Below are 26057 nucleotides of genomic sequence, written 5' to 3' on the forward strand. Positions count from 1 at the left end.
ATGTACCATAACTACTGAAGCCTGCACGCCTAGAGCCCATGCTCCACAACAAGAGAAGCCACTGCAATGAGAAGCCCGCGCACCGCAACGAAGAGTAGCTCCCATTCCCGCAACTAGAGAAAGCCCATGCGCAGCAACGAAGACCCAACTCAGCCAAAGATAAATAAAAAATTTTTTAATCTTAAAAAAAAGAGATACTGGTTAACATTGTTTCTAAAACAGTCATAAAGTTAGCGGAGAACATCTCTTTTACTTCATCTTAATAACCTAAATCTATATGCTTCAAGGCTCACCTTTAGGCAGAAGATATCCCTGGAATGGGCGCAGCCTCCTTCTGCCCACCTGAGCAGTGGAGTGTCGAAGCGGGCGGGTGGAGACCGCGGGAGCGCCTCCCTCGCTCAGGCCGACCTCCGAATGGGAACTACAATTCCCAGTGGCCCCTGCAGACCGCCGGCCGCGGCCACGATGCGCCTGCGCAGTGGCGGGGGCTCCGGCTGTGTGGTTCCCGCCATTTCTCGTGGCCGGCCTCCCTGGGTTGAGTTCCGCGCTTCATGGAGGCGTTTGACCCCGCCGAGCTGCCCGAGCTGCTTAAGCTTTATTACCGGAGGCTCTTTCCCTACGCCCAGTACTATCGCTGGCTCAACTATGGCGGAGGTGATGGAGGCGGGGAGCGGGGTGGGAAGTGGGTTGGGAGGGGAACGTGAGGAGGTTTCAGGAGGGTACCTTGGAATGACAATATGAAGCGCCTCCTGTGCGCCAGGCGTTGTGCCGGGCACCGTCTTGCGTTATCTTGAGCCCTCCCCCTCACCTCTGAGGTGTAAATGGGCCGAGAGAGGTTGTAATGACCAGCCTACTGCTACGCATTGTAAGGCAGAGCCGCTGCTCCTATCACTCCTTGGTCAGACTCAAGTGGTCGGACTCACTTTCGGTTCGGTGTTTATCTGCAGCCAAGGGGGGGTTACCGGGTCATAGCATGAAGCTGCAGAGGCGTGATCAGCTCAGGGACAGAGGGGCATCTCCTAAAAGAGGAGAGGTACTTAACTCTTCCCAGGAATTTACTAGTGCCCACCGAGGAAAAAGAGGTGGTATTACATATTGAAAATATTTCTGCATCTTTTCCTCATTTTTACTTTTCCCTGTTAGATGCGGGATGGTAAACCCCTTCAAATTAGGAACTACTTCTTGTCTTCTTTTTTTTTTAACATGTAGCACAGTGCTGAGCACAGAGGACTCATTAAAAATATCTTCTCTGGGGTGTGCTCAGAGCAGGGGGTCTGAAGAAATGGCTCATGTGTTTACAACACACCCAACAGGAATTAGGGTTCATTGTGACAAGGGGCACAAAACTTGTGGCCTTCCTATGAACAGATACCCAACACGTATGCCCCCTTCACCTGCACGTGGCTGCTGGGCAGGACCAGTGGGACAGGGCTCAGTACTGGGAGGAAAGCTACAGTATTCAGTGGGGGAGTTTGCCACCTGGAGCGTGTCCGGTCCACGTGTGGCTGGGCCATGAGTGGTGTTATAGGCATAAAGGCTTTGAACCCCTCTATTCAAGGAAAAAAGAAAAATAGATTCCGTGTATATGCCATTCTGGAAAAGGCAAAACAATGGAGACAATAAAAAGATCAGTGGTTGCCAGGAGTTTGCGGGGAGGGGAGATGAATACATAGAATACAGAAGTTTTTATGAGCGGTGAAAATACTTTGTATGACATTATAATGATTTTATGTCATCATACTATTGTCCAAACCGTAGAATGTGCAACACTATTCACTTCGTAAAGCGAACCCTAAGATGAACTAGGGACTTTGGTGATTATGATGTGTCAGTGCAGTTCAGCCTTAATTTTTAAAAAAAAGTCTTAAAAAGAATTAACACTCAGGGTAGACGTTTTTGGCAAAACCTTTGTTTCACTTCTATATATGTATACACATTATATATGTGTTTGTTGGACTGTGATGTAAAATGTGCTTTTTAGAATAAGAAAGTTTGCAGGTTACTGTAGTTATACTGGCAAATAAAAGCACAAATTAAAAAGAAAAAAATATATATATTCTCATTGGTTAATGTTTTAATGCTCTGAGCTGGGTAAAGTACCAAATTAATTTTTAAAGTGTACATTTATTTTGCAGTGGTAAAGAATTACTTTCAACACCGTGAATTTTCCTTCACATTGAAAGATGATATTTACATTCGTTACCAATCCTTCAACAACCAGAGTGATCTGGAAAAGGAGCTGCAGAAAATGAATCCGTACAAGATTGATATAGGCGCGGTATATTCCCACAGAGTAAGAAATCCATTTTTTATGTAGTTTGTTGTTTTTTAAACCAAGAATGGATTGGTGCCCCTAGCATTTTGAGATAAATTTTTAGAGTTTATTTTAGTTGAGAGCCACAAATTGTCCTTTGATGCTTTACATTGCTGACTGGAAATAGTTTGGAAGTGAATTGGTTGTATTCTCACTAGAACAAAAAAAAGAGTATCTGGCTAAAAGACTAGGAAGTCAGCGTGGTTGAGCACAGAGGGCATTGGAGAGAATCATTCTTGATTTCTCTATTTCTCTCACACCTGTATCTGTTTCACTAGGAAATCTCTTTAGCTCTACCATAATAATACCTAAAATCCAACCACTGCTACTAGTGCTGCTACCATCATCATCACCATCTCTAATCTAAATTACTGTAAAAACTTTCTAACACTTTGCTCCTGTAGACTCTAGACTCTATTCTCAACACAGCAGCCAGAAGGATCCTTTTAAAACAAGATTGTCATGATTCCTCTGCTCAAAACCATTCTCCAGTGGCTCCCCATTTCACTCCAAGTAAGAGCCCCTCTCTCCTGCTCAGTCACTCCTCACCTGCCACACTGGCCCGTGCTCAAGCAGTTTCCACTGCCTAGAACCCATTTCCCCAAATATCTTATTGGTTCATTCCCTCACCTCCTTTAAGTCCTTACTCAGTGAGGCGTCTGCAGCCTGCCATTCCTCCTACCTGCTCACCTCACTGATACATTCTAAGTGCCTAGAATACTGCTAGGCAGAGAGTACACAGTAATTATCTGCTGAATGAATAAACATACCAAAATTGTCCTTCTTCCTCTCCTTAAAAATACACACATGGTGGGGAAAATATACACATGAAATAATAGCTTTTGTATGGAGCTTTTTCATATGTTGTATAGCTTGTTTTTCATATCAATCCTCATTATTCTTTTTTTAATATAAATTTATTTTGTTTATATTTATTTTTGGCTGCGTTGGGTCTTCGTTGCTGTGTGCGGGCTTTCTCTAGTTGCGGCGAGCGGGGGTTACTCTTCGTTGCAGTGCGTGGGCTTCTCATTGCAGTGTCCTCTCGTTGCGGAGCACGGGCTCTAGGTGCGCAGGCTTCAGTAGTTGTGGCCCTTGGGCTCAGTAGTTGTGGCTCACGGGCTCAGCCACTCCGCAACATGTGGGATCTTCCCGGACCAGGGCTCGAACCCGTGTCCCCTGCATCGGCAGGCAAACTCCCAACCACTGTGCCACCAGGGAAGTGCCCTCATTATTCTTTTCACAAAGGAGAACTTCGATAATTTGCCCTAGGTCACACAATTTCTAAATGAGGGAGATGGGACCTGAGTCCAGGTTTTCTGACTAAATCCCAGGGGAAGGGGAGAAGAAGAGGTAAGATAAGGCAGGCAGGGAAAATGCTTTGGAACAGTTTACTCCTCTTCAGAGGTGGAGATTAAAACTGAAGTCTCGTGCTTCCCTGGTGGCGCAGTGGTTGAGAGTCCACCTGCGGATGCAGGGGACACGGGTTCATGCCCTGGTCCAGGAAGATCCCACATACTGCGGAGCGGCTGGGCCCGTGAGCCATGGCCACTGAGCCTGCGCGTCCAGAGCCTATGCTCCACGGTGGGAGAGGCCACAGCAGTGAGAGGCCCGCGTATCGCAAAAAAAAAAAAAAAACAAAAAATTGAAGTCTCTGTAGAAGGGTCAAGTTGTCACTCTACTCCTTCTCCCTGGCACAGAAGGGGGGGGGGATAGTGTCATTTTTTTTAATTGGACCAAGACAGAGGCATCTGTACACCTTTTTTGTGTGTTTTGTTTGTGATTTTTATCAGTTTTATGCGCGTAGTTTACAGAATCAACTACTATTAATTAGGCTTTTTTTTTTTAAGGTCTCCTACTTTTCCCCCTAGTTTTTGCTCCCCAGAGGCAAGCATTTTCTTTTTGCTGATTGTTAAGGTATTTGCCTCCTTGTCTCTAAATAACATGATTATATTTCTTCTGTTTTTCCATTTTAAGCATTATCTACTGACCTTCCATTCTGGCAGATGAGAGTTTAGGGTTTTTTTAGTCTCACCCCCTACCCTCACCACACAGAGAACCTTCCTATTACCACATGCTCTTTGTATGTTTGTTAAAAATTAGGATTAGATCACTAATTCAACCCCAAACTGCTAATTATATAAATCTCCCAATGTATTCAGATCCATCAAGTATTTTGTCAGTTTCATCCTGAAGAAATTTCTCCTGCAGCCTTCTTAACTCCTCCTCTCTAAGCCTGACGGGTAAATATGAACTTGTAATCACCCTGGTTTCCTTTTACCTCTCTCCTGTGATCCTTGTTGCCTAGATCCTATGTTCTCTTTTTGGTTTACTCCCTTGTTTTGGTGGAGCACATCCTCCAGGAGCTTCCTAAGAAAAGGTGCATGGAAGACAAAATATTTCATACCTTCTGTATCTGGAAAATGTCTTCATTCTATCTTTATGCTTAACTAATGATTGAGTTTGTAAATCATTTTCCCTCAGAATTTTGAAGACATTGCTACATTATCTTCGAGTTTCCAATGTTGCTGTTAAGAAGACTAATGCCATTCTGATTCCTGTTCCATTGTGTTGGACCTGGAAACTCTTAGGATTTTCTTTTTTAAAAAAAAATTTATTTCTTTAATGTTGTACCTATTTTATTTATTTTTGGCTGCATTGAGTCTTCGTTGCTGTGTGCGGGCTTTCTCTAGTTGCGGCAAGCGGGGTCTACTCTTCGTTGCGGTGCGCGGGCTTCTCATTGAGGTGGCTTCTCTTGTTGCGGAGCACGGGCTCTAGGCACATGGGCTTCAGTAGTTGTGGCACACGGGCTTAGTTGCTCCACGGCATGTGGGATCTTCCCTTACTAGGGCTCGAATACGTGTCGCCTGCATTGGCAGGTGGATTCTTAACCACTGCGCCACCAGGGAAGCCCCGCTCTTAGGATTTTCTACCTATCCCCTCTGTCCCTAATGGTGTACATCTTTTTTCATCTATTGTGCTAGATACCTGATGGACACATATGATCATGAGCTCATATCCTTCAATCCTGGGAAATTTTCCTTTTTTTTTTTCTTTAATAGATCTTTATTGGAGTATAATTGCTTCACAATACTGTGTTAGTTTCTGTTGTACAAAAAAGTGAATCAGCCATATGCATACATATGTCCCCATATCCCCTCCCTCTTGAGCCTCCCTCTCCCACCCCTCTAGGTCTTCGCAAAGCACCGAGCTGATCTCTCTGTGCTATGCTGCTGCTTCCCACTAACTAACTATTTTACATTCGGTAGTGTATATATGTCAGTGCTACTCTCACTTTGCCCCAGCTTCCCCCTCCCACCCTGTGTCCTCAAGTCCATTCTCTATGTCTACATCTTTATTCCTGCCCTGCAACTAGGTTCATCAGTACCATTTTTTTTTTTTTAGATTCCATATATGTGTTAGCATATGGTATTTGTTTTTCTCTTTCTGACTTACTTCACTCTGTGTGACAGACTCTAGGCCCATCTACCTGACTACAAATAACTCAGTTTCATTTCTTTTTATGACTGAGTAATATTCCATTTTGTATATGTGCCACATCTTCTTTACCCATTCATCTGTGGATGGACATTTAGGTTGGTTCCAAGTCCTGGCTATTGTAAATAGTGCGCAATGAACATTGTGGTACATGTCTCTTTTTGAATTATGGTTTTCTCAGGGTATATGCCCAGTAGTGGGATAGCTGGTTTGTATGGTAGTTCTATTTTTAGTTTTTTAAGAAACCTCCATACTGTTTTCCATTGTGGTTGTATCAATTTACGTTCCCACCAACAGTGCAGGAGGTTTCCCTTTTCACCACATCCTTTCCAGCATCTATTGTTTCTAGATTTTTTGATAATGGCCATTCTGACCCTTTTTATTTTTTTTAATTTATTTTTTAGTTTTATTGATCTTTGTTATTGTTTTCTTTGTTTCTATTTCATTTATTTCTGCTCTGATCTTTATGATTTCTTTCCTTCTACTAACTTTGTGTTTTGTTTGTTCTTTCTCTATTTCCTTTAGGTGTAAGGTTAGATTGTGTGTTTGAGATGTTTGTTGTTTCTTGAGGTAGGATTGTATTGCTATAAACTTCCCTCTTAGAAGTGCTTTTGCTGCATCACATAGGTTTTGGATCATCGTGTTTTCATTATCATTTGTCTCTAGGTATTTTTTGATTTCCTCTTTGATTTCTTCAGTGATCTCTTGGTTATTTAGTAACATATTGTTTAGCCTCCATGTGTTTGTGTTTTTTACGTTTTTTTCCCTGTAATTGAGATCTAGTCTCATAGCATTGTGGTCAGAAAAGATGCTTGATGTGATTTCAATTTTCTTAAATTTACTGAGGCTTGATTTGTGACCCAAGATGTGATCTATCCTGGAGAATGTTCTGTGCGCATTTGAGAAGAAAGGTAATCTGCTGTTTGGATGGACTGTCCTATAAATATCAATTAAATCTATCTGGTCTATTGTGTCATTTAAAGCTTGTGTTTCCTTATTAATTTTCTGTCGGGATGATCTGTCCATCGGTGTAAGTGAGGTGTTAAAGTCCCCCACTATTATTGTGTTACTGTTGATTTCCTCTTTTATAGCTGTTAGCAGTTGCCTTATGTATTGAGGTACTCCTATGTTGGGTGCATATATATTTATAATTGTTACATCTTCTTCTTGGATTGATCCCTTGATCATTATGTAGTGTCCTTCCTCGTCTCTTGTAACAGTCTTTATTTTAAAGTCTATTTTATCTGATATGAGTATTGCTACTCCAGCTTTCTTTTGATTTCCATTTGCATGGAATATCTTTTTCCATCCCCTCACTTTCAGTCTGTATGTGTCCCTAGATCTGAAGTGGGTCTCTTGTAGACAGCATATATATGGGTCTTGTTTTTGTATCCATTCAGTGAGCCTGTGTCTTTTGGTTGGAGCATTTAATCCATTTACGTTTAAGGTAATTACTGATATGTATGTTCCTATTACCATTTTCTTAATTGCTTTGGGTTTGTTATTATAAGTCCTTTTCTTCTCTTGTGTTTCCCAGTTAGAGAAGTTCCTTTAGCATTTGTTGTAGAGCTGGTTTGGTGGTGCTGAATTCCCTTCGCTTTTGCTTGTCTGTAAAGCTTTTGATTTCTCCATCAAATCTGGATGAGATCCTTGCCGGGTAGAGTAATCTTGGTTGTAGGTTTTTCCCTTTCATTACTTTAAATATGTCATGCCACTCCCTTCTCCCTTCTGGCTGAGAGTTTCTGCTGAGAAATCAGCTGTTAACCTTATGTTCCCTTGTATGTTATTTGTCATTTTTTCCTTGCTGCTTTCAATAATTTTTCTTTGTCTTTAATTTCTGCCAATTTGATTACTATGTGTCTCGGCGTGTTTCTCCTTGGATTTATCTCTGTGCTTCCTGGACTTGGGTGGCTATTTCCTTTCCCATGTTAGGGAAGTTTTCGACTATAATCTCTTCAGGTATTTTCTTGGGTCCTTTCTCTCTCTCCTCTCCTTCTGGGACTCCTATAATGCGAATGTTGTTGCGTTTAATGTCCCAGAGGTCCCTTAGGCTGTCTTCATTTCTTTTCATTCTTTTTTCTTTATTCTGTTCTGCAGCAGTGAATTCCACCATTCTGTCTTCCAGGTCACTTATCTGTTCTTCGGCCTCAGTAATTCTGCTATTGATTCCTTCTAGTGTATTTTTCATTTCAGTTATTGTATTGTTCATCTCTGTTTGTTTGTTCTTTAATTCTTCTAGGGCTTTGTTAAACATTTATTGCATCTTCTCGATCTTTGCCTCCATTCTTTTTCCAAGGTCCTGGATCATCTTCACTATCATTATTCTGAATTCTTTTTCTGGAAGGTTGCCTATCTCCACTTCATTTAATTGTTTTTCTGGGGTTTTATCTTGTTCCTTCATCTGATACATAGCCCTCTGCCTTTCATCTTTTCTGTGAATGTGGTTTTTGTTCCTCAGGCTGCAGGATTATAGTTCTTCTTGTTTCTTCGGTCTGCCCTCTTGTTTGACCCTTTTTATTTTTAATATAATTTTTCCTACCTATTTTCTCTGGTCTCTAGAATTCCTAAAGGTGATTTTATGTCTTAGACTGGTCTTCTAATTCTTTTTTTTTCTTCCTTTTTTTTTTTTTCAGTATGCAGGCCTCTCACTGTTGTGGCCTCTCCCATTGTGGAGCACAGGCTCCGGAGACGCAGGCTTAGCGGCCATGGCTCATGGGCCCAGCCGCTCCGTGGCCTGTGGGATCTTCCCGGACCGGGGCACGAACCCGTGTCCCCTGCATCACAGGCGGACTCTCAACCACTGCGCCACCAGGGAAGCCCTTTCTTCCTATTTTTTAGTCTCCTTTTTCTCTACTTTCTGGGCAATTTCCTTAAAAGTTTTTCATTTCTGCTATTATATTTTCATTTCCAAGAACTTTTTTTTAGGACATCCTGTACTTTTTTCATTGATACATCTTCTCTCACTGAGGATATCAATGATAGTTTTTAAAATTTTTTTCTGTTCCACAGGCTCTTTTCTCTAAAGGTGCATTTTTTTTTCTGTTTTTTTTCACTCCTTCATATCAGAGGTTTTCCTCATATGTCTGGTAGTTTCTTGCTTGTTGCTTATATTTAAGAATAGAGTACTAAAAAGCTGATTGGAGACTCTGTATACATGGCTGAGATTTCTTTACTACAGAGTGATCTGGCTGGGCTGTTTTATTGGGGCGAATCTCTGATGTCAATTTCTCTAGATCTTTACTAGAATGAAAACTCCAGTTGATGACTGATCTATTCCTAGAGCCTAATAACAGTGCCTGGCACACTTGGACAGAGTCTTCAGAAAGGAATCTTCCCGTCTCCTGCCTGGGGTGTTAGTGGAAGGGTACGGAGGAGAGGGCTGGGTCTCAGCATTCCCCATGTAAAGGTCTAATTAATCCTCTGAATATCTGTACAACACATCCTTCTTCAACTGTAACTGTTGTCCTCTCCCCAGCCCAGAGACCCTCTGTTTTACACTCTGCAGATAATAATTCAGGTATCTTTGCCAGGGAAATGGAAGCACAGTCACCTAGCTCCACAGAGTAAGTTTAGCACTATGGGGAACTAACTGCTTCATAAGTAGATTTTAAATCAATCCTCTTGTTTTTAATCTCACCTCCAGAGATGCCTGTTGTCACCTATTCCTGAGACTTTTGGGGATTCTGAGGTGTAAATTGGGTTCCTTCTTATCCTTTACTGAGAGCTGAAGATTCCGTTTTTTGGTTCTCCTTATAAAAATTGTGGTGGTATTGTCTCCTCTCTGGTTCTTTTTTTTTTTTTTTCCAGGACACCTCTTTATTGTGTTAGAAAAGGTTGGTTACAACAGTTTCTCTAGACATGGAAGGCAACACTGTCCCCAGACCCAGGGGGACCAGAAAATTTATAGCATCAGAGGAAAGCCAGGGCAGGAAGCCAGAGCCTACTGAGGACAGAGCTGGACTTAAGACCAGAATACTTTCTTCCCCCTGCTCCTTACCCAAGCCCAGGGTTCTTGCCCCAGCTTCAGCTGCCAAGACATCATCCTTCACCCCAAGATCCTCCTAGCTACCACAATTCAACAAAGGTGCAGTTGGGGAACTTCAGGGTGGGAGTACAGGCTGTGCCCCTAGCCCCGTGGCCTTTGCTCACCCTGAGGTACCCAGTGCCCGTCCCTCAGCCAGCTGTGCCTCCTGGGGAGGGGCCTGGTCATGCAGGTCAGGCAGGGAAAGGGGCTGCTCAGGTCAGCACCAGGCCCCTCTCTGGTTCTTTTTTAAAAGACTTACGCCAATGAACTTACTTACAAAACAGATATACAATCACAGGGACTTCACTGGCAGTCCAGTGGTTAAGACTCCACGCTTCCAACACAGGGGGTGCGGATTTGATCCCTGGTCGGGGAACTAAGATTCCATATGCTGTGGGGCGCAGCCGAAAAAAAAAAGGAAATAAAGTCATAGATGTAGAAAACAAACTTATGGATACCAGGGGGGAAAGGAGGGGAGAGGGATAAATTGGGAAATCGGAATTGACATATACGCACTACTACGTATAAGAGGTAACTAATAAGGACCTACTGTATAGCACAGGGAACTCTCTACTCAATACTCTGTAATGACCTATATAGGAAAAGAATCTAAAGAGTGGATAGGAACTTCCCTGGCGGCCCAGTGGTTAAGACTCTGCACTTCCACTGCAGGGGGCTCGAGTTCCATCCCTGGTCAGGGAACTAAGATCCTGCATGCCAAAATATAAATAAATAAATAGAAAGAAAAGAGTGAATAGGGGCTTCCATGGTGCGCAGTCGTTGAAAATCCGCCTGACAATGCAGGGGACATGGGTTCAATCCCTGGTCCGGGAAGATCCCACATGCCGTGGAGCAACTAAGCCTGTGCGCGACAACTACTGAACCTGTGCTCTAGAGCCCGTGAGCCACAACTACTGAGCCTGCGAGCTGCAACTACTGAAGCCCACACGCCTAGAGCCCGTGCTCCACAATGAGAGAAGCCACCACGATAAGAAACCTGTGCACTGCAACCAAGAGTAGCCCTGGGCTTCCCTGGTGACGCAGTGGTTGAGAGTCCGCCTGCCGATGCAGGGGACATGGGTTCATGCCCCGGTCCGGGAAGATCCCACATGCTGCGGAGCAGCTGGGCCCATGAGCCATGGCCACTGAGCCTGCGCGTCCGGAGCCTGTGCTCCACAACGGGAGAGGCCACAACAGTGAGAGGCCAGCGTACCGCCAAAAAAAAAGAAAAAAGGAGTAGCCCCCACTCGCCACAGCTAGAGAAAGCCCTCACGCAGCAACAAAGACCCAACACAGCCAAAAATAAATAAATAAATAATTTTTTTTAAAAAAGTGGATATATGTATATTTAAAACTGATTCACTTTGCCGTACAGCAGAAAGTAACACATTTTAAATCAACTATACTTCAATAAGAATTAAAAAGTAAGTGAATGAATAAAAGACTTGTGCCTTTCTTTTAAAAAAAAAAAAGGGCTTCCCTGGTGGCGCTGTGGTTGAGAGTCCGCCTGCCGATGCAGGGGACACAGGTTCGTGCCCCGGTTCGGGAAGATCCCATGTGCCGTGGAGCGGCTGGGCCCGTGAGCCATAGCCGCTGAACCTGCGTGTCCAGAGCCTGTGCTCCGCAACAGGAGAGGCCACAACAGTGAGAGGCCCGCATATCGCAAAAAACAAAAAACAAAACAAAACAAAAAAATTTATTTTTGCACAGGTTTAGAGGAAGCCAAATAAGTATTTGTATTCAGTCCACCTTCTTTACCAGGTAGTCTATCGCCTCAAAGGAGATTACTTACAGCTTGAACCAGACTAATTGAGAGATGTTTTTGAATTATTGAAAATTTTTAAATACATTTCTGTTACTTATATGTTCAGTAACAATTAAGGTCCTTAAAATACCTTGCAGTAGGGCATTAATTATTTGTATGTACTTTTCCTTATCAGAAACCTAAAAACTCATTGTTACGATTTCTATTGATCAACAAATGTTTATTATACAATGTCATATATATCAATTATATCTCAATGGAACTAGAGAAAAAATATGGTAACGTATTTATCACATCTTGTTTTAAGTAGATGAAAGTTACACTGTCATCCATTCTGGATGTATAGGATCGAGTCAGTGAGCTTCAACTGACATAGACTTGGCATTATATGGTTTCTTCACTTCTCTTTGGCCACTTTTTCTGTGTAGGTAGAAAATAAGCATATCTGGCAGCATGGCAGCTGTTATAGAAACTGATTGTTATTTTGTACTTGTAGCCCAATCAACACAATACAGTGAAGCTGGGAGCTTTCCAGGCTCAGGAAAAAGAACTGGTGTTTGACATTGACATGACAGACTACGATGATGTGAGGAGATGTTGTAGGTGAGTTCCACGTGTTTTGATGGTAGGTGGGTGGTATCACTGACAAGGAGTAATGATGATTCTGCTCCAGTTCTGCAGACATATGTTCTAAGTGCTGGACCCTCATGACGATGGCCATACACATCATTGACCGAGCATTGAAGGGCAAGTATTAACAGTATCTGAGTGGGGTCAAATGCGAGAATCTGTTTTCCTCTGAATAGTAACCTGTCTATACCATTTTATAGTCAAATCTCATAAATTACTGACATGTTTCTTTGAAACATATGGTAGGGAAAATAAAAGATTAGAATAAAGTTGTAGTTAAAACTTTGATAAAGCTATTGATCAAATCATTTAATTTTTTCCCAATTCAATCTATTGAGCAACTTTTGCAGGCTAGGTACTGTGCTAGATGAGGGAACTATGAAAGATAACAATTCTTACTTCAGGTAGGTTATGCAGTCTAAGGAGGAAACAAGAAAATTCAGGATTACATATGCATTAATATGCACGGGATGCTATGGGGGTATAGAACAGCAGGAGTGCATACAGGAATGGGAAGAGATTAGATGAGAAAAGGCTTCCTAGAAGAGGTGATGATGAGGATGATAATGATAATAATAATAGCTAACTCTTATATAGGGGGCTTATGATGTACCAGGCACTGTTTCAAACACTTTAAATTTATTAAATCTCTTAATATCCCTAGACTGGGTCTTTAGAGATAAATGGCAGTTGGTCAGGGAGAGAAATGGAAGTACTGGGGCATGAAGACATTCTTAGCAGAGAGACCAGGGTAGGTAAAGAACTGAAGGCAAGAGCATGGGGGCATGGGAAACTATTGGGCTGGCCAAAAAGTTCATTCGGGGTTTTCTGTAAGAGGTTACAAAAGACCTGAACGAACTTTTTGGCCAACCCAATACAAATAATGTACAGTTGACCCTTGAACAACAAGGGTTTGAACAGCACATGTCCACCTATACAGATTTTTTTTCAATAGTAAATTCTACAGTACTCTATGATCTGTAGTTGGTTAAATCTGCAGATGTGGCACCGCAAACACAGAGGAACTGATGCAGAGGAACTGTTTCTACGGAGGGCCCACTATAAGTTGTACATGGATTTTCGACTGGGGAGCGTTGGCACGCCAATCCCCACTTCGTTCAAGGGTCAACTAATATAGTTAAGATGAGTACATGTGGATAAGAGGTTAAAAAAATGAAGCTAAAGAAGTAAGCAAGAACCAGGAATTCATAGATTTGTTTTAAAACCTATTTTTTCTCCCCTTGTCAGAGGACTTTGGATTTAAACATCGTCTCTGGGTATATTCTGGAAGAAGAGGTGTTCATTGCTGGGTCTGTGATGAATCAGTTAGAAAACTGTCCTCTGCAGTACGTTCTGGGATAGTTGAATATTTGAGTGTTGTAAAGGTAAGGTCTTCTTAATGATATTTACATTTCTTTGTTTGCTAGATATGACCAAGCCTGGTATGTTTTGTAACAAAATTAAACTATCTTTTAAGAATTTGTATTTCAGAGTAGATGATTTTACCAGTAGATCAATTAAAATCATAGTAGCTACATTTTTTAAGATGCTTCATATTTTGCTGTTAAGCATCCTCCTTTGTGGCATAAGGAAGATTAGTTTACTTTTCTGGTTCAAGTATGTCAAGTGAAGTTAACCCAGAAAGTTACATGTATTGAGACTATATAAAATGTCATCGAAGGTTCTATACTCTGACAGAATTTAATCAATATCTTTAGAACACGTTAAAGAAAGTTTTAATTATTTCATTTATGTTACATAATATACACGAAGTGTTTTTGTGATGGTTTGTTTTTCAGGGTGGTCAAGATGTTAAAAAGAAAGTTCACTTAAGTGAAAAAATTCATCCTTTTGTCAGGTCTGTTGGAAAAGACTCCATGAAGTTTAAGTTGTGTCTGATTTACCTGCATGTGCTTTTAGAATTACCTGATTAATTTTCTCTGCTGGGGTAGCATTTTACAATAATAATAGCTAGAGTTAATTGAGTGTCTATTTTATACACTCCAGTATTCATGATAGGTGCTTCACAAATATTCTCATTGGTCTTCACAACAACCTCATTAGATACATGATGGTATCTCCATTTACAGATGAGAGAAGTGAGATTTGGAGAGATTGTATAATTTGCTTGGCTTCACACAAGTAATTATTAAATTCAGGATTCATGTCCTGGTCTGCTTGATTCCACTGAATTCACTACTTCTCCAGGATAATGGAAAGAGGATTTGCATTAGGAGTAAGAATCCCTATTCTGCCAGTTTAATACAACCTTGATAAATTTTAGAGCCTCTGTTTCTTATCAGTATAGGGAGAACAATGTCTGCTCCATCTATCTCACAGAGTTGTGGCAAAGATAAAATGAAACAGTAGAGGGACTTCCCTGGCGGTCCAGTGGTTAAGACTCTGTGCTTCCACTGCAGGGGGCGCGGGTAAATAAATAAACAGTAGATGTGAAGTCTATTTTCAAACTGCTAAGCACTATGTAAGTGTTGAGATGTTAAAGCAAGCAATTCAGAGTAGAAACTATAGACTGTATCCCACATCCTACTACTGATGTATTATTATGCTGTCCTGACTTGGTTGCTTTCCACCCTTGTTACAAACTAATGATGCTATTACCTTCTAAATTGTGGAGTTTAAAAAGTAAACATTTCTTGAATATCTAGTCTAAACCAAGTATTATGCTAGGTTCTTTCCCCTTAGAGTGTCTCATTTAACTCTTACAACCCTGTGAAGAGATGTAATTCCAGTTTTATCTAGTTAAGTTTTAGAAATTCAGTGAAAATAAGTACTAGCCTTCCAAGTGGACAAAAGCCATGTGGCATATGTGTTGCTAATAGTGTTGGGACTTTGTTATTGTTATTCCTACAGAAAATCTATAAACATAATAAAAAAATACTTTGAAGACTATGCCTTGGTTGATCAAGATATTCTTGAGAATAAAGAAAGCTGGGATAAGATTTTAGCCCTTGTTCCTGAAAATATCCTTTCCCAAGACCATTTCTATGTGAGCTACTTGTATTGATCTATGATATTATAAATGTGTTCTGCCTACATATTCTCATATGTTTATAAGTCTAATGTTTTTACACAAAACATCTCCTGTGTTTCTGCGTTTTTTAATCTCTAGTCTGGAATACAATAAGAAGCGAGGCCGTTTTGTAAATAAATTTCCTCATTTTGAAAGTTGATCCTCCTAAAATTAATGACTACTTAAAGGATGTGGGATCATCCTCAAAATATGTACAGACCAGGGACCAGTTTTACCTTAAACTATACAGTTATTTTGGCATTCTTTGTTATATCTAATATAGTTTAACAAGGGAATTTCTCTAAGGATATGTGTTTAATATTTGCATTTTAGAAAACAATAATTACTTTCTATGTGAACTTTAGATATCCTTGTGGTAATACATACTGAAAATAAGTTGTTCGTTGATGTGCCCTAAATGAGTGTGTTCCTTAATGACCCATCACCAATGCATGATGAACTTCAACAAAGCTTCCAAAAGCATCACAATTCACTTCAGCGCTGGGAGCATTTGAAGAAAGCAGCCAGCAGATGTCAGGTATATTCCATTGAAATCTGTATTACAAATACAATAATGCAATTTTTAATTAAATTCTGATTGTTTTGCTTACTAAGTTAAAGATGATGAAGATCACTTTTTAATCACTTTAAAGAAATCCTCAAAAATTCCTACTGATCCTCATGCTGGATTTGCATCTACTTTTAGAATAACAGCAAAAATGACAAATGTGGACCCTGGCTTGAGTGGGAGATCATGCTCCAGTACTGTTTTCCACGACTGGATATCAATGTTAGCAAAGGAATCAATCATTTACTGAAGAGCCCTTTTAGTGTTCATCCTAAAACAGGTACTATGTAAAGAAAGTAAGGAAAATAAAAGAAAAATCAAAGTTATTTTTTGTTTTAGAAAGCATATCACTGGGTGTGAATGTCTGAAATAGTAAAGGTTGAAGACTTGTTCTGTCAGCTAATGCCCGCGTTCACTGACTTTTCAATTGTTGATTAGTAGCTGCCTGATGAGTTTCCACTATGTAAATAATTTTTAGTTGGGTTTCTGAGGTTCATTGTTAGAAGTAGAGTTGGAGAGGAACTTAGAAATCACAGAACAATAGCTCTCATTGTACAGATGAGAAAACAGTGGCCCAAGAGGTTTAAGTGACTTGTCCACAGTCTTAAGACAAATTGTGGGGAATACCTTGGTGGTCCAGTGGTGAGGACTTGGCGCTTTCACTCATGGGGCCCATGTTTGATCCCTGGTCAGGGAACTAAGATCCTGCAAGCCTCGCAGTGCAGCCAGCAACTTTGTTCACTTTGTTATAAAGCAGAAACTAACACACCATTGCACAGAAACTAACACACCACTGCGCCACCAGGGAAGTCCCATAAATAATTTTTTTTAAAAATACTCCCAAATTGCCTTGTTTCCTTTAATAATCTACAGTGACTCTGTAGTGTATACATTTATACAGCCCCTTTTCAGAACTGCCAACACATAGGTGTCTTTTCAATTTCAGCAAATAACTCAAGGTAATGAAATGAACTATTTCCATCTATTCTGTTCCATTTTGAGGACTCTAAATTTGAGACTGTTGTACTTAAATATAGGAGGATATAGGGAAGAGGAAGATAGAAATAAAAGTAGAAATAACAGCAACTAGGTAATAGCTCAACAGTCTTTCACATCTATTTTTTGGTGTTTTGTTAAGAGAAATAAAAGACACACCTAGGGCTTTCCTGGTGGCGCAGTAGTTGAGAGTCCGCCTGCCGATGCAGGGAACACGGGTTCGTGCCCCGGTCCGGGAAGATCCCACGTGCCGCAGAGTGGCTGAGCCTGTGAGCCATGGCCGCTGAGCCTGCGCATCCAGAGCCTGTGCTCCGCAACGGGAGAGCCCCGAGTACCGCAAAAAAAAAAAAAAGACACACCTAATGTGCCTAAATACTGTTCTTAACAGATGAGTCTAACCCTCTTTCTAAGCCTTAGATTAAAATTTTAGCCAAAAATAACTCATAGGAGACAGCTTATAATGATCTGTATTCCAGTCTTCAGTTTATAACTTTTGATTCTCACAGGTCGCATTTCTGTGCCTATTGATTTACAGAAAGTGGATCAGTTTGATCCATTTACTGTTCCAACCATCAGGTATGTTCCAGATTACTGATCACTCATTTTTTGTTTGTGATTGTTGTCCTAAATGTGACGTATGTTGGATTAGATCCCTTCAAGAGAGGCAGCTTCTCTGAGGCTGTATGATGATGCCCTAGCAGAGCAACATTTCCTAGTGAGTTCCATAGAACACAAGTTTTTCAGCTGCTATTATGCAAAAAGAGTTCAAATAAGTTTGGGAAATGCTGACTTAAGCAGATTAAAAGTTATTTACTGCAAAATTTCCTGGTCTTTAATATGCTAATGTGCATGGAAAACTCCAAGAAGAGATTATCATTTTTAGAATATCCCAAATTTAGTTGGCCACACAATTTTTTCACAGAAAATCTTGTGAGATTCATGTGCTTTCATACACTGGGTAATGTTGACCAAGAACCAACTTTAAAATTATCTTATTCTACTATCTGTAGTTCCATTTGCCATGAATTGGATGTTATTTCCACTAAAGAAGAAGAAAAAGAGAACGGAGCTGAATCTGATATCAAACATAGAACCAGAGGTAGGTTAATATATTGAAGTCTCACTTTAACATAATCTTTCTATATAGACATCTTTCTGTGACTCCAGTAATTAACTCGCCTTGGATTCAGACCAGAATAGATCAATGTTTATCCTGAAACCAGCTCAGTAACAAATAATATTATAGCAATGTTTCTGTCCTTCATCAATTGCCTAGATGGTGCTGTTGAATCCAATTTGAGTCAACAAATATTCACAAGTAACATCTGAATGCCAGGATCTATATTGTAAGATTAAATTGTCAGTTGGTTTTGATAGTTGTTTGAATCTCACAGTCTTTTTTTTTTTTATACAGCAGGTTCTTATTAGTTATCCATTTTATACATATTAGTGTATATATGTCAATCCCAATCTCCCAATTCATCCCACGACCACCACCACCGCCCGCCACTTTCCCCCTTGGTGTCCATACGTTTGTTCTCTACATCTGTGTCTCTATTTCTGCCCTGCACACCAGTTCATCTGTACCATTTTTCTAGGTTCCACATATATGCATTAATATACGATATTTGTTTTTCTCTTTCTGACTTACTTCACTCTGTATGACAGTCTCTAGATCCATCCATGTCTCTACAAATGACCCAATTCCATTTCTTTTATGGCTGAGTAATATTCCATTGTATATATGTACCACGTCTTCTTTATCTATTTATCTGTCGATGGGCATTTAGGTTGCTTCCATGACCTGGCTGTTGTAAATAGTGTTGCAATGAACATTGGGGTGCATGTGTCTTTTTGAATTATGGTTTTCTCTGGGTATATGCCCAGTAGTGAATCTCACAGTCTTATATTCAACAACTATTTATTTAACAACTACTATATATGCAATATTTTGTTCTCTACTTTGTCTTTATAGCTAGATGAGTGTTCTGTCTAAACTGTGATTGAATTGTATATTCAAGAATTTGAAGGAGCTGGGAATATAAAACTTCCTGTTAGTGAAAGTCAAATCTTCTTATACCAATACCCAAGAGACACTATAGCAGTAGAGTCCAATAGCACTTTCTGTGATGATGGAAATGTTATGCATGGCCCAAATGGTAATCACTAGCCATATGTGGCTTTTGAGCACTTGAAATGTGAGAAACTGGATTTTTAATTTCATTTAACTTTAAATAGCCTCATGTGGCTAGTGACTACTGTAATGGGCAGTGCAGATTTCTCATCTCTGACCTTTTTAGTCAAATGTTGCTACCCTTTTTTCAGATTCCAAGTTCAAATATCACTTCATATATTCTAGCTCTAACTTAATACGTAAACAAGTACATTCCACCATCATTATTTGTAGAATGATTACAAGCGTTCTGTTTAAAATATCGGAAAAAAGTCTCCAACATAAATAAACTGGAAAAAAGAACTCAGGGAAAACAGACAATGCAAGGAACAAAGGAAACCTTTTTTGTTTGGTTTGGTTTGTTTGTTTTTTGTGGTACGTGGGCCTCTAACTGTTGTGGCCTCTCCCGTTGTGGAGCACAGGCTCTGGACGCGCAGGCTCAGCGGCCATGGCTCACGGGCGCAGCCGCTCCGCAGCATGTAGGATCTTCCCGGACCGGGGCACGAACCCGTGTCCCCTGCATCGGCAGGCGGACTCTCAACCACTGTGCCACCAGGGAAGCCCAGGAAACCTTTTTTAAAAAAAAACGATATCTGGTCTTCCCTGGTGGTGTGGTGGTTAAGAATCCGCCTGCCAGTGCAGGGGACGTGGGTTCGAGCCCTGGTCCGGGAAGATCCCACATGCCACAGAGCAACTAAGCCCATGCATCACAACTACTGAGCCTGTGCTCTAGAGCCTGCGGGCCACAGCTGCTGAGCCTGCATGCCACATCTATTGAAGCCTGCGCAACTAGGGCCCACGCACAGCAACGAAGACCCAACACAGCCAAAAATAAAAATAAATATAATAAATACATTTATATTAAAAAGAAAAACGATATCCTCAGAGAATAAGAGAAGATAGTGTAGCCATGAAACAAGACCAAAATGCTATGAAAAAGAAACACTCAGAGAATAAGAAAGAGATCTTAAAAATCAAAAAAATCACCATTTGAATAAAAAATTCAATGGAAGGGCTGGAAGAGAAAAGTTGAGATTTCCCAGAAAGTAATACAAAAAAGACAAGTTAGTTGTTTTATTAAGGAAAAGAAAGATAAAATTAAAGACTGGTTCAGGAGGTCTAATATCTGACAGAAAAAGAATAAATAAAACAGAGAGGAAAAAATTGTCAAAATTATATAGGACAACATCCCAGAAATGAGCCCTTGTTGAAAGGGCTCAGCATAATAAGAATGATGTGCCTACACCAAGGCACATCATTTTGAAATTTAACACTGAGAATTAAGAGAAGATCTTAAGAGCTTTCAGACCCCTTCCTCCTACTACCCCTCCCCAACAAAAAAGCCATAGAGCTAGGAAGAATGGCCTTAGATTTCTAAGTAACAATGGAAGTATTCATTTTTAGAAGTGAATGCTAGGAAAGAAAAAAGTAGTTGCCATTCAAGAAGATGGAAAGGTCAGAATTAGGGCAGGAGGCTGCTATTTTTTTCCACTATAAACCTGTTAGGACTATTTTACTTTTTTTAACCAAGTGCATATATTACTGTAACACAACTTTTTAAATTTAATATTATCTCTTTGTGGACATCTTTTTCCTTTGTTCAGAGGTTTTGAGCAAGCAAGTTTTGGCTCCCTATAAGGAGAAGCTTTGTAATAAATACAAGTGTTCAAACATAAACTGCACTGCCTATCATTTCAAGTATTCATAAAGGCTAATAGCCATCAGTAAATCAGGGATGCTCTAGAGGTAGTGGGAGGCTGGAATAGGGGATATGTAAGTTCCTTATTATTTCTTTAGTTTCTGTGATTGTAAGCTTTTGTCCACTTTCAGATTAGTACCATTTGCTGCTTCCCTTCTACTTCTCAAATCCTGGAATGTTCTCCACTCTCCTTTCTATCTAATTAAATCTTTTTTTCTAAGACCTAGTTCATAGCCACCTCAGTCAACTTTGATTGGTCAATTCCTTTTTTCTTTTTTTTTTTTAAATTAATTTTATTTATTTATTTTTGGCTGTGTTGGGCCTTCGTTGCTGCATGCAGTGTTTCTCTAGCTGCAGCGAGCAGGGGCTACTCTTCATAGAGGTGCACAGGCTTCTCATTGCAGTGGCTTCTCGTTGCAGTGCACAGGCTCTAGGCGCGTGGGCTTCAGTAGTTGTGGCACACAGGTTCAGTAGTTGTGGCGCACAGGCTTTGTTGCTCCACAACATGTGGAATGTTCCTGGACCAGGGCTTGAACCCATGTCCCCTGCATTGGCAGGTGGATTCTCAACCACTGCACCCCCAGGGAAGCTCTGGTCAATTCTTTGGACTCATACTTATCCATATGCCTGTTTGGCCTTTAATTATATATTGTTTTCTATCACTACATACAGGAGTTGTTTTTCCAGTTCATTCCAAAACTTCTTGAGGGAATTCCCTGGCAGTGCGGTGGTTAGGACTCCGAGCTTCCACTGGGCCCCGGGTTCCATCCCTGGTCGAGGAACTAAGATCCTGCAAGCCACACAGCATGGCCCAAATAAATAAATTTTTAAAAATAAAAACTTCTTGGGCTTCCCTGGTGGCGCAGTGGTTGAGAGTCCGCCTGCTGATGCAGGGGATATGGGTTTGTGCCCCGGTCTGGGAAGATCCCACATGCCGCGGAGCAGCTGGGCCCGTGAGCCATGGTTGCTGAGCCTGCACATCCGGAGCCTGTGCTCCGCAATGGGAGAGGCCACAACAGTGAGAGGCCCGCGTACCGCAAAGAAAAATAATAATAATAAAAAATAAAAACTTCTTGAGACCAAGTAGTATGGCTTATACATTTTTATAATTTAGCATAGTACTCAATATATTGTATAATAGGCAGTTGTAAATATTTGTTTAATTTGTAAGTATTTGTTTAATAATTATATGGAGAGCTTATTATATATTCCACAATGGTGAAACAAATATAGAGGCCTTCATCCAAGGAGCTTACAATTTTGAATTAAAGGTTCAAAGTAAAATGTGGTTGAACCCAAACTAAATTGTTTCTTTGGTATAAGTTTATTTATCTTAAGAAAATTTATATATTAAAAATTTAGAACAAAATTATAATCTACTTTCATAATTGCCACAATTGAGATATTCATCCATAATACTCTCATCAAGATTCCTTTTCCAGTCCCAAGTAAGTCAGATAACATTTACTAAAAAAATTTTTAAGTATAGTTTCTTTTTTATGTTTTGTTTTCTGTTTTAAGATTTTTTGTTTGTTTGTTTAATTTTTTGGCCACGTGGCATGCGGGATCTTAGTTCCCCAACCAGGGATCAAACCTACACCCCCTGCAGTGGAAGCGTGTAGTCATAACCACTGGACCAAGGGCAAAGTCCCTAGTTTCTTTTTTTACTCTTTCTGGTAAACTATTATGAGGACTCTTAATTCCATGCAGACAAAATCCAAACCTCATTTTGATCTCAATTAGATTTTTGCCTCCTTTGGGTATTAATTATAGATTGTTTAATTAAATGGATGATTAAGATTCTGTATTCAAAATTTTATGTACATTTTTAAGACTGTTTCATAGATCAAAGAATACCTGTACTTAATGCATGTGACTATCAACTTCTGATTGTTGTCAGAAGGCATGGCCCTGACTTCACATTTTTAATGTTTTGCTCTGTTGGTAAAACTATTTATTATTAAAGCCACAATTTCTAAAGGAAGGAATGTTTGATGGGACTTAACACATAGCAGTAGATGATGCTATGACTGACTGCTAGAGTAGATGTGTACACGTGGTTTGGATGTTTTAGAGCAGCACTGTCTGATACATTAGCCACATGTGGCTATTAGCCACAGATTTTTTTTAATTTTAATTAAAACTGATAATCGATTCAATTATTGGAGAACTTTTAAGTATGTTTGGAAAAATTAGTTATATGAGCTTTTTTATCTATATATTTTATAATTTAAATCTAGATCAAGTATTTCCAATGATAATATAGTATCTAAATTGAGATGTACTTTAAGTACAAAATACTAGATTTCAAAGAAGTGTGAAAGAATGTAAAATATTTCAATCTTTATCACATGTTGAAATGATATTTTAGATGAAATGATATTTTAGATATAATGGGTTAAATAAAATACATTATTAAAATTAATTTCACCTTTTTAATATGGCTACTAGAATGTTTTAAATTACACATTTCTTATTATATTTCTATTGGACAGCGCTATTCTAGAGAATTTTTACAAGAAACTTATACTTTCATGTTATTCTTGCTGCCAAAATGCTAATTATAATTCATGGTCTTCATAATTTAGATTACAAGAAGACCAGTCTAGGTCCTTTTGTAAAAGTTTTTGAGCAGTTTCTTGAAAACCTGGATAAATCTCGAAAAGGAGAACTTCTCAAGAAGAGTGGTAAGATTCTATACCTTTCCCTTATAGCTATTTAGGTCTTAGTACAGGTAGTTTAAAACATCCAGCAAGTGAACAATTTTTAGAGCTGTAATCTTTCTCCTCTCAAGAAAAGTTACTAGTTTATCTCACTATCCTTAGTATTTTGAAAAGTAGGGTCCCTTAATTCAATTCAGCACACACTCATTTTAACACCTTCTATGTGTCAGGTACTATGAGGGAAACAAAAATGAATTATACAAAGATGAATTCCACATGATGGCTCCCCTGCCCTTAAGGAGTACTAACTGGTACAAAACAAAGAAGTACAAAATGCTAAGAGATCTCGTCTGATTGAGAGAACCTGAGAAGATTTTATATGAAAAGGGTGGTATTTGAACTCTATTTCAGTGAGCTGCTGTACGAATTCTAATCCCCAATGCTAATATATCATACCTTGAGGTATGAGTAGGATTTCCGCAAGCAGAGATTTGATGAGGTAAAGGTACAGGAGTGGAAAAAGGAGACAGGTTGTTCATTCTTGAAGGAACAGCAGGAACAAAGGCATAGAAGCAGGAAAGCATCAAGTCACTCTAGAGGCCATCAAGTAGTACAGCTTATCTGGTAAAAGATGCGTCAGGAAGTGATGGGAGAGAAATCCGAAGAAGCAGACTGAAGCCAGAGTATAGATGGCCTCGAATTCCAGTCTTGGGAGTTTGAGCTTAATTCAGATGGGACAGGGAAGCTATTAAAGGTTTTTGAGAAAGGGAGTGCCATGATTTGTAGTTTTATCTATAATAGAAAGATAAATCTAGCAACAGTATATCTGGGGAGAAGCAGGGGATAGACTAGAGCCCAAGAGATCAATTGAGCTATTAGTATTAGGACAGTAGAATTGGAGATCTCCAAAAAGTGCAACTACTGGAGCCATCCTTGAAACTTGGTAATGATTTTTTGGAAGTTGAAAGATCTAAGTAAAAGTGTCACAGAAGCCAAGGGAAAGGAAAGTTTCAAGGAGATTATCAAGTGTCAAATGCAGTAGAGAACTGATAAAATCCTGTTGGATATAAGAGCGAGAAGGAGGTGCTAGGAGGATAGCAGTGTCAAAGGAAGAGTTCTTTGAATAGGAGATGCCTGAGCATATGTGTAAGCCAAAAGGAAAAAAATCAACAGTGAATATTATTCAAGAGATTGATGGATACCATAGAAAACTGGCAGTGTTATAAAAATACAAACTCCCTTTCCACTTCATTTTTTAACAAAATGTGTGGTGGTTAAAAAGTAGTGCCTAAGATAATGCTCTAACTCATAGTAGCCACACAAATATGTGCTTGTTGAATGAACAGTGATGACTCTGAACTTGGAAAGCCTCATTGAAGCTGCCATTCCAACTGGTCATATTAAGTCCTTTGTATTCTTGTTCTGTACTAGCTCAGCCTATAATGTTGGCTTCAGCAAATGTGAAAGCAAATCTTTATGCATGATGTGAATTTAATGGAAGCATTAAGCAAATCAGGATGTGAAATAAATGGGCTTTGTTTTGTTTTCCTTTACTATCCTTGATAAAAATCTGTTCTATTTTAGATTTACAAAAAGACTTCTGAAGATAACAACTCCCTTTTTACCAATGTGGATATCTTCTCCCTTCAACCAAGAATCAAATACTTCAAGAGCCATTTAATAAATATAGCAGAACTGTGTATGTGTCTTAATGCTCAAAGCAAAATTTTCTTTTCTTGAAAAATAATTATGTTGAAAAGATTCCTGAGACCACCAAAGGAGAATATTCAGGCTCCTGGAAGGAGCAATAATAGGAGGATATAAGTGGATTGCAGATTAATTTGTAAAATTTAATATTATAATTCTAAGATTTCTGATATAGGTACTCACTTCTACCAGTTGCCATATATGGAGGTAAGTGAGCAGTAATATGCCCAAGATTTTGATGTCAGTTCACCAGATTCAGCCTCCATATTTCTAGGTGAATGAGCATTTTGTTCTTAAGTCTTAGACACTTAAGTCAATTATACCTGGAGTGTGTATTCAGTCACTCCCAATATTTTTATTGGTCAGGCCACACCCCGCTGCTTGTCTTTTAAAAAATTATTTTGAAATGAGCATCTACACCTACTAAAACTTTAGTTCAAAAGATACGAGTTACTATGTTACAATATTAGGGCCTAGTAGAATATTTTTTACAACTGTTGGCAATTGTAGCTCCTAACTTCTTCCCTCAGAACAATTTTCTAAGCAATTTAGAAAAAATAACCAACTTCACCAGCATAAAACCTTTTGTACTTGTCGAAACAGTTGGACTCTCTATATCTCCAGACACTTAAATTTAATTTTAAAGGTTTCATTTCTTCTGTATTTGATTTCGTGTGATAGATTCTGAAGTGTCAGATTTCTTTTGCCTGGTTTTACAACCAACCTAACAAAACAGTCATTCTGGTTTACATTCTGTCTTTTGAGAAACACTGAGAAGCAAGCTATCAGGCTGGTGCTTTCCGTGAGTTATGAAAATTTTCCTTCCTTTGCACTACGTATAACATTGTATTCTCCATTGCCACAGTCCGTTTTTTGTTTTTGATTTATATAAAACAGATATATAATACAGTCAACACACTGAAATGCCTTTCATTTCTTTTTTTCTAATTTTTTAAGAAAAAATATTAAAGACTATTGTGTAAAATTCCTCA

General features: G+C 39.5%; 2 protein-coding genes and 1 non-coding gene across 5 annotated transcripts in view; 2 read left to right on the forward strand and 1 right to left on the reverse strand.

Moving 5' to 3' along the window:
• Positions 1-512, reverse strand: part of HSD17B6 (hydroxysteroid 17-beta dehydrogenase 6) — a 34703-nt gene extending 34191 nt beyond the window's left edge. For all 3 annotated transcript variants that reach the window (XM_019918731.3, XM_073788498.1, XM_073788496.1), the window contains exon 1: positions 294-512. The gene's annotated coding sequence lies outside the window, so the exon portion shown is untranslated. The remainder of the gene's footprint in view (positions 1-293) is intronic.
• On the forward strand, positions 493-26057 carry PRIM1 (DNA primase subunit 1). The gene is made up of 13 exons (XM_019918594.3): positions 493-654; positions 2136-2293; positions 12095-12201; positions 12272-12345; positions 13477-13613; positions 14028-14086; positions 15100-15209; positions 15706-15797; positions 15966-16107; positions 17330-17399; positions 17834-17922; positions 23284-23382; positions 24943-26057. The coding sequence occupies exons 1-13, from the start codon at positions 552-554 to the stop codon at positions 24960-24962; spliced, it is 1260 nt and encodes a 419-aa protein (XP_019774153.1). The 5' UTR covers positions 493-551; the 3' UTR covers positions 24963-26057.
• On the forward strand, positions 1252-1381 carry LOC117314377 (small nucleolar RNA SNORA11). The gene has a single exon (XR_004529124.1). It is a non-coding gene; the product is annotated as a small nucleolar RNA SNORA11 (small nucleolar RNA).

The sequence above is a fragment of the Tursiops truncatus genome, chromosome 11, assembly GCF_011762595.2.
Source record: "Tursiops truncatus isolate mTurTru1 chromosome 11, mTurTru1.mat.Y, whole genome shotgun sequence".
NCBI classification, from domain to species: domain Eukaryota; kingdom Metazoa; phylum Chordata; class Mammalia; order Artiodactyla; family Delphinidae; genus Tursiops; species Tursiops truncatus.

Excerpts from the sequence above, each read along its gene's own strand:
- PRIM1 (XM_019918594.3), top strand. The coding sequence starts at position 552 with ATGGAGGCGTTTGACCCCGCCGAGCTGCCCGAGCTGCTTAAGCTTTAT. Across the intron at positions 12,202-12,271 it reads GATGTGAGGAGATGTTGTAG|TTCTGCAGACATATGTTCTA; the intron begins GTGAGTTCCACG and ends ATTCTGCTCCAG. Across the intron at positions 17,400-17,833 it reads TTTACTGTTCCAACCATCAG|TTCCATTTGCCATGAATTGG; the intron begins GTATGTTCCAGA and ends TACTATCTGTAG.